This window comes from Micromesistius poutassou (genome assembly GCF_964030765.1).
Source record: "Micromesistius poutassou genome assembly, chromosome: 19".
NCBI lineage: Eukaryota > Metazoa > Chordata > Actinopteri > Gadiformes > Gadidae > Micromesistius > Micromesistius poutassou.
Genome location: NC_140289.1, coordinates 7784626 through 7793774, shown reverse-complemented (window position 1 = coordinate 7793774; position 9149 = coordinate 7784626). Strand labels below are relative to the sequence as shown.

At 46.8% G+C, this 9149-nt stretch overlaps 1 protein-coding gene across 1 annotated transcript; it reads right to left on the bottom strand.

Moving 5' to 3' along the window:
• Positions 1-6043: 6043 nt before the first annotated feature.
• LOC311363636 (cytosolic 5'-nucleotidase 1A-like) lies at positions 6044-9149 on the bottom strand. Its single transcript, XM_084483593.1, has 6 exons — positions 8971-9149; positions 8709-8876; positions 8343-8472; positions 8124-8246; positions 7486-7670; positions 6044-7083 (listed from the first exon to the last, which is right to left on the bottom strand). The coding sequence occupies exons 1-6, from the start codon at positions 9100-9102 to the stop codon at positions 6721-6723; spliced, it is 1101 nt and encodes a 366-aa protein (XP_084339719.1). The 5' UTR covers positions 9103-9149; the 3' UTR covers positions 6044-6720.

Sequence of the window (9149 nt, the reverse complement as noted above, 5' to 3'; positions counted from 1 at the left end):
AAAATACCCGTGGAATGGTCTTTATATCCCCTGAAAATATTTGGTGGAATAGCAACCAATGCTTCAATAAAAAACATAGGTAAAAATAGTTTTCATCACTTCATGATGGAATACTTCCATGACTTACCAAGTTGATTCCCCTGGGAAGAGACAATGATCTGCAGGGGTATCTGGAGAACGCAGATCCCAACAGGACCTCTGGAAATGTGCACTTCCCCTTGAGTCCTCCATCTTTTCTGGGCACCGAGGGAGGCTGAATGACCTTGTCTTCCTCTATCATGGCCAGTCCGTACGACATCTCCGTCTTGGCCCGGTGTCCGCTAAGCCCGTCCTGCCCCCTGATGCGGTGGGTGTCTGTTTTCAAATAGGCCTTCCCCTCGGGCTCAGCCAGAACCTGTTCATCCTGCATCTCCTCTGCAGGATGCAGAGGGCCCTGCTGTTGATGCTGCTGTTGCTGGGCCACGGGCCAGGCAAAGCCAGGGCTCGACTGAGAGAGGGCTCCGGCCATGGTCTCAGGCAGTGCGGCAGCGGCCCTGGTGGCCCTCGAGGTGGAGGTCAGTCGAGGGTGGAGGCCACTCTCTCTCTTTGACAGGAGGCTGATGGGGTGACCAAACGCCTGCAGGCTGTTCGGCTCGAACACGCTACACGTCACCTCGTCCAGGAATCGCGAGAACTCGAGTTTAGCGCCGATCTTCTGCTCCAGTTGCGTCCAGCGCGGGGGCTTCGTGCTACCAGCTCTCGGCTGATCCTCGGTGCAGCCCCTCCCCTGACGCGCGCCGGCCTCGTCCGTCCCCTCGTCATGGAGTCCTCCACCCCCCCGTCGGAGGGTACCATCGAGGGACCGGGCGGGGGCGACGGCCACTCGCTCGTCCCTCCCTCCGGCCCCCCTGGTGAGGCGGGCCTGGAAAGCCTGCCGACTCTGCCTCTCGACAGGGCTGCGAGGAAGGCCGGTGGTCCCGGAGCTCCAGCTGTCCACGCTGTCCGAGCCCTCGCTGCCCATGAGGCTGGGCCCTAGACTGACGCTGCTGCTGCTGCTGCAAACGCTGTGGCTGGGGCTGGAAGGGAGCCCGTGAGACAGGGACCCCATAAGCTCCTCCAGCCAAACCTGGTCGCCACTGAAGACGGGAAGACAACGGGCTGAGGGCAAGGCCCACGCCCCGGGGAGCTGCTGGGCCAGGCCGGGCCCATCTCCCTGGGGGAGTAGGCTGCCGGCGGTGGAGCTGCTAGTTCCATCCATGGGTGTGAGTGTGAAGCATCCGTCTCTCTGGCGCAACTCGCTGTAATTGTCAACGCAACACACACACATCAATTGATCCACGCTCCGGTGGGTTGCACCAATTATACTGGGTTCCACCCCAATTCCATCCCATTAGGTCAGGAGGGCCCAGACACTGTCTAGTACATTCCCATCTAGGCCAAACACAAGGCACCGTCCAATGCCAGGATGCCCTCGCTCACACCCCCGCCCACACCCCATATGCCAAGCCGCACGACACAACACGACAAAATATTTTATTCAAGGGCTGCTTGGGCTAAGGTCCTTTGTTTGGTTCATATGACCAAACTGTCCCGGAGGACTGAATGGCTGCCTACGACCTGCCACACTGTGTCACTTTTTGGAAAAAAGCCAAGAGCTGAATAAGACCACGCACGCCTGAGGTTCTCAGACCGAAAGTTTCAAGTTGTGGCTTAATGAGAGCCACAGAGAATCTGTTAATATATTCTGAGTATCTTTGGCGGTCGGGTTAGGACTCACACCAAGGGTGCTGTTCTCAATTAGACAATCTATTGATAGTTGAGCAATGAGCTTTTTGAGCTGTTTCCAGGTCACTGACTCAGAGAATTGATCCTAGATAGCAGCTGACAGGAGAGGAAATAATGGGATGTGGTACAAAACAGAGACACACACACAGACTAATGGACAGGGTTGCTAAGTAACGGATTACATGTAATGAGATTACAGGGATCTGATCGCAACTACTGGCGTCTGCAATTGCAGGTGCAGTTACTGCAGTAACCGATATCATTACATACTGAAATTGATGAAAATTAAAGAAGTGAGGTGGATGAAACATTATTTTAATTGCTGTCTGGCTGCAGAACCCACAGAATGATGTTTACTATGCTGTACAGTGCCAGTAGAATCCACAGGTTACTATAAGAGTACTTATAAGAGTTTCTGATTTGTGCTTTCCATTAGAAACAAGTTATCATGGACGCATTCCATTGTAGAAGGGACATCGCCGGGGTTGCTAGGCAATATGTGCAAAGTACACAGACACTAGTGAGTTCCATAAAAAATGCATTATTATAGGATGCTCAGTGTGTTTGCAAAACTATGATGCAACGACCCAGTTCCTGACAGTTTGAAGTCTAAACTTAGAGCAAGGCTAAATTTAAACAATGTCTCTTATAACAATCTGAAAGCACTATCTTTACATCATCCCTAGCTGCTCAATCATTTTAAAAGGACACTATTTAAAGGTGGCTATGTTTCCCTTCGGTGGGATCATTATTTTTTGGAATGAAAGAAATGTAATGTCCGCAGCACTGCTTTAGCTTAAAATTCACAGCAACGTTTCGACCCTATTGGGTCTTCTCCAGGCAAAAGATTATTATTTTTTGACCACAATTAAAAACCACAATCGTCACATTTGACAATGCTACAGTATAATCACAGGCCATTCTAATCTCCCACAGGGGTTATTTTTGCATCCTACAACACCAGCAAACTCGTCACATCACGAAGAGTACGGTTATAAGGGCATCGCTGTAATATCCATCGATATTCAACCACGTTATGCAACGCTATTGACAGCCCTGTCACTCGTCACAGGGCAGGGGGGGGGGGGGGGGGGGTGGGGGGGGGGGGGTGAGGGGTGAGTGAGCGGGAGTTCACAAGTGGTTAGTGTAGCTTGCAAACAGTAGCCTTTGTAAGCGATGACTGTTATTAGTAGTGTAGGCTCTTTTGTCGCATAAAGTAGCTTTGACTTCATTCACATACAGTGGGTTTGAGTTAAATAAGATGTATGATTCCGGAATGTACACTAATCCATCCTGAGGGAGATCCTACTTCCTGTCAAGCTCACAGTTGGCTTGTAGAACCAATTTTTTTGTGGGAAATGAGGCTGGAACCAGCAACGGCGGCCGACGCAACGAACGTGAACGAGACTGCTCTAGTCTCCTGGGTTGTCATTAGACGATGTAAGGTGTCGATACGGAAGACTGACGCTGCTGCGCAAGCACCTCCTAAACCCCTTCAGGATGCCACCAGATGTGGACGGTACCTTACAGCTCAAATACAAATACTTTGGCATTTTCAGATATTCCACCTCTTTCTCCTTCTCCTTCTCCAATCATGATGAATGTCCTTAATAATCTCTATTTCTATCTCTGGAGAAGAAGAGACAGACGGGAGAGAGAGAGAGAGAGAGCTGGCCGTGCTGCAACCGTCCGAGGGTAATGGCGCTGAAATGGATTTCTGCAGCCCAGCGCAGAGGTGTGGGTAATTGGCAGGGTTTGTTCAGGGCTTGAGTGCTAGGTTTCTTTTCTTCTCCGGGTCTGCATCTGTGGCTGACTGTGTTGAGGCCCCAAGTGGACAGAAGGTCAGAGCTGATCCCGCCCCCCCCCCCCCCCCCCCCCACCTCTCCTTTTATGATTCCTGTGGACAAAAAAAATAACAACCGAGTACTCTGAGGTGTGTGTCCCTCCGATCCAATCCGACGTGAGCCATTGAACAACGCGGTTGGTTCAATACTACTCCAAAGGCCCCCTGCAAAACAAATGACGGTTAGCCAATTCCCTCATAATTTATCTATTGCTGTCCGAGGATGAAAAAAGACGATAACGTCGGACTTAACCGGAGCAAAAACAACTATATTTCTCCCCCGCCTCAGCACACCCACAAAATATTATGCTATGAAGATTAAGTGACGGTGACTAAGTGCTGGTGGATTCAAGCCCGCCGCCATCACCCCCCGCCCCCCCCCAACACACACACACACACACACACACACACAGACACACACATACACACACACACACACACACACACACACACACATTGGGGAGATCAATCAAAATCTTTACGAGAAGCGATTTTTCACTCCTCTCAGGATGGTTAGGATGTCCCGTCGAGATGTACCACTGAGTGAAGACATGCACGCCATTCCATCAGAGAATGCAGCAGCCTGTGCTTCCCTTTATAACGTTGTGTGTGGGTCTGTTTTGAGAATGCCGGCAAATTGCAGTGTCAGTAATATGCACATTATCTTAAGTTTGAGATCTCTACTGCGGCCATCAATTACTGTGGACAGACGTGTGTGTGTGTGTGTGTGTGTGTGTGCGTGTGTGTGTGTGTGTGTGTGTGTGTTTGTGTACCACCCTGGCAGACTTTAATACCTCTCGTTCATAATCAATAGCTACAGAGGCAGGGCCTGATGGCCTTCTTACCCGGAATCACTATGTCAAATTAGGATCTGGCTAGAGTGAAGACTTTATGATTCCAAACATGCAGAGGTGGGTCTCCGGGGAATTCCATGGTGCATGCACATGCGCACATGCAAACACACACACACACACACGGGAAGGATTAGCCTATATACCGTATATGTCAATGACATCTCCTTCCTGAGGCTGTGTACCCTACATAAGGAAAAACTTCAAACCAATTAATCATGGATGACTGCAGATAAACAGCTTACAGTCACCGTATAGGTTACTCACAGAAACCCAGTACTAGGCAGTAGGCCCACTTAAGCAGGATCTCTAATTGGAATCGCATTTAGACAAATTGTCTAATATTTACATATTATGACAAATTTAACGTGAAATCATTGAGGTTTAAGACACACTGTGTAACATTTTAACTACCTCAACAAGCTTGAAAATATAATGCCACACATACATTCACATAGTAGTAGTCATTTTATTTAATTAAGGCTACCAAAACATGTACACAGCATAAATAATTCATACCAATGTGTCAGCCAGCGACAAAATAATGCATATATTAAGATGTAGCCTATTTAAATTATCAACCCAATATCTCAAAATGTTCCTGTCTCTATCGCATGTCGGTCAGAGGAAATATACTTCAAAGATGTATGCATGTTATATTTATTGATTTAACATTGTAGCCTATATACTGTACATTGCAATTTATCGACACCCTAAAAGATAAAGAATTCATGTAAAAATACGGCGACAGACAGTCATATTAAGGAGGTCAGTGCAAGCATAAAAACATGGTTAGTCCAAATAAATAACATCCACCTACATGTTTGTGACAAGAGATATAGAGCAAACTGCTTGTCAAAAAGATGAATACACAAGCATAGATGGGTTCCTTCCCTGGCATCGCTTCTCACGGACAACACCGTTACCCATGTGTATTTATAGTAACTCTGTGATGAGCAGCATGCCACTACCTGTGCACCTAATCCACCGTTATTAATGATATTAGAAACAAGCCTACACACTTCTCGAGGTGTCAGCAGCACTGAGTAGCCATGGCAACAGTCAGTCGGCCCGAGCTCACAGGATGAACGCTGACACTCGGCTGCCTGACTGAACGCTGCCGCCTCGCGTGTCTCATTCACAAGTGCCCTCCTGCGACTAGTTTCTGCATGTGCACATGCACCACATAACACAAAAACAACATCAGGTCGAACCCCATTCACCCACAAGAGGTTAAGAGAGAGGAAATGGTCTGTCAAAAATATACACGTTACTGCAGACTTTTTACGCGGACAGGCTATTTAGAGCAAAACACGCTAAGGCCGCTATAATAAATACACCTTTGCCTGTTTGTTTCGTGGCGCCATCTACTGGACCGAAAATCTATGTGTAGCATAGACTGGATAAAAATAGGAGCGAGGTTTGAAGAACTACAGTCAATCAAGTTTTTATTTTTTTCCAAACCTTTATTTTCCGTAAACCTGATTAACAGACAAAATCGCCATGATCATATACATACATACATACATACATACAAAATTGAGAGTATGGTAGAATTTGCTAACCCAACTACTGGTGTGTTTCAGGCAAATGTGCCCTTGAGTGCAGAAAACACGCACAAAAGTGCTACTGCAATCCTAGTGTGTAACAAAATAGAGTGATAGCTGGTAATGGCTTCAATATATATTCCTACTCTCAATGAAACTGCCTATTAAAATACACTTGTGCTGAGTAAAAAACAGTTCATATGAATACAGAATAGTATAGTAAATGTCAATATGATGTAGAAAAGATTTTTTTTGTATCAACAGTAACATGCCAAAAGCAGCATAGCTCCTAACGTAAATAAGTGTTCTACCCGTGATAAAAGTTCCCTTTGAAAAATAGAGCGCACACACACACACACACACACACACACACACAATGTAAACAAGCAATAATAAAAAGAACATTGACGCAAAACGTTTTCAATGCACAGAACTACACTGGTAAGTTCTGTACGATAAAGCTAAAAAAGTTAATAATGATATAAACGAGGTTCAACAAGTGTTACATTTTTGTTATCCGTGAGCCGTGTGCGTGTATACTGTTCCAGACCGGAAAAAGCATCAGACTGTTAAATGTAAAAGAATGAATGTCATATATTTTATCGAAGTAACAAAATCCAGGTATAATTATAAAAAGATGCTCCTAGAAAAGCCACCCGTGGTATTGTGCTGTCAGTGCTAAGTGCTGTGAGCCCGCCCCATTGCCCTCCCATCCCTACTCTTTAGCGGGCTGCTCGATGAGCTTCCCCTTGTTGTACTTCTGTCCGATCCCGTAGGGCACATGGGCTGAGATGGTGCCCATCTCCTTGGCCCCCTCGATGTGGAACATCTGGTCGTCGAAGTAGATATGTGGCTTTATCTTCTGCAGCAGGGGCCCTTTGGGGGCCCCGGCCAGGAAGAGAGCCTCGTCGATCTCCAGCCCCCAGGACCTCAGGGTCTTGAGCACACGGGCCCCGGAGCTGGCGGCACTGCGGGCTGTCACCAGGTATGTGCGGATGGGACAGTTCAGACGCTCGTTCTTGGCGTAGAACTTTCTCTGCAGCCTGCCAAGGGCCTCCAGGAAACACTTCAGTGGCCCCTGGAAGACGGAGAGGGAGAGACAGGGAGAGATATAAGGGAAAATAAATACAATTACTCATTTCAATACTTCCAAGAATCCTTCTTAGAAGAATATCTTTCACTACAGAGTTTGTTTCATGTGCAACATGAACAACCATGGTTTATCATTCCACAGAGGAAGAGCTTTGTCCAGTACCTCCTGGCATTTTGAGTTCTGTGTACAAGCACACATCTAAAAACAGATTTACTCTATGATGGACCAATTACCAAAAAACAAAAATCGCAAATGATTGCCATTATCTTTCTCTGTACAAAATCAAAGCAATATGATACTGATCGAGACACTGACAGATTCACATTTCCTTTCACGATACTTAAATACGTAAGTATTTTGTTGTAAATAAAAAAGTGTTTGAAATACCCGTTCAAGAGGCGTGTTCTCAAACTCTTTCTCATGCTCAAAGAAGACGTCCAAACCGGCCTGTTTCACGATGATCTCTGACTCGTCCGAGAACAGGACCGCGTCGCCGTCGAAGGCCACCCTCAGCTGGGTGTCACTGAGCTCGTTCCCGGACGTCTGGGTGAACATGGTGGCGGCGGCGATGCCTGCGAGAAGGGTGAGGAGAGGGCTCTCAATGCTCCACAACACTCCCCTCTTCACTGCACCGTTAGCCTGTGTGTGTGGAGCGTTCCGGAGCATACGGGCTGCCGTGCATCACCCCGATGGCTGCTACACACGGCGGACGGGGGAGGACCACCACACCCACTATGTTAAAGCCCTTTGTACGTAGTGAAAAAAGCTATAGAAAATTGCAATGAATTTGTATAATTATTATCATCATCGTCCTCTTTATCGGCAAGATCCAGCGACACACAAGACGTCCGTTAGCGTTTTGGCTCCCTTACGGTTTTGCAATCTTCTGTGGGTTTCAGCATGTGCAATAACAAGGCTTGCTATTGTTTTGCAGCTCCACAGGGCTCATTTGTTTGTTCACCAAAGTCGCTGTGTCTTGCACAGACAGGTTCTTAAGAATGTAAAGCACCACCAGTGTCACCTACTCTCTTTAATGGCTTCCGTGACTTTCTCAGCGTCCTTGGAGAGGTAGATATTTGTCATGTAGGCCTCCAGGTAGCCAATGGGACTCTGGCCTCCAGTCATGCAGAACCTCTCGATGTGCAATCCTGACACAAACATAAAGCTCTGAGTAATGCTTTTGGAACTAGGCAAGTCAAAGTAATTTGTTGTTAGATGGGTATAACAATACCACTAATTTATACCATGGTGATTAATGCTGTTGATGAGGCGGACTCCAACTTGAGCGTGGTTGTTGGTCATCAGCACAACGTCGAAGAGCTCTTCGCTCTCTGGGTAGAGCTCCCTCAACCGTGAGTTCACGTTCATAACCGCCTGAGACGAAAAAAACATTCAGGGAAATCAAAAAGGGATCCGCTTTTCATGTCAACTTCCCAGTTTGCACAACACAGCTTTAGTTTTTTCAATGATGAATACAAGATAAACATACTAGATTTACAGTCATCAACAATCAAGCATCACGTTGTTTAATCTTACATAGTAAGTTTCCTTTAATCTACCATAGTCGTTAATTCTGAGGAGGAATAGCTTTCTATAGGCCTAGGTTTTACCTTGACGAAGGGGAAGGCAGCGCCCGGTGCGAGGGGCTCGTTCTCATGCTCTATCTGATGGGCCACGTACTTTTCGATCCCCTCTTCCTCATAGAGCTTTCTCTCAGAAACCATGTCGAATAAGGTGCGGGAGGAGACGGCTATAGTCACGGCATGTTTGGGTTTGGGCTGTGGGCATTGAATAGAAGCAGAAGAATTCCCCATGTTAATGAAAAGTCAACAGTATTGATATCTCATACTGCATTTTCACGGAATTACTTACAGGTCTCGGTGTTTTTGTTTTTAAGTTGTCAAAGAAGGCTTTAGTGGCCTTCCAGTCTTCTTCTTCATCCTCCTCCTCCATCCCCACTCCGCATTTCGTTAGATCCATAGGATTAGGCTGTATTTGGCACATTCTTGTTTATACCTCCTCTATAATAACCACAGTTGCAAAAGAAGAGG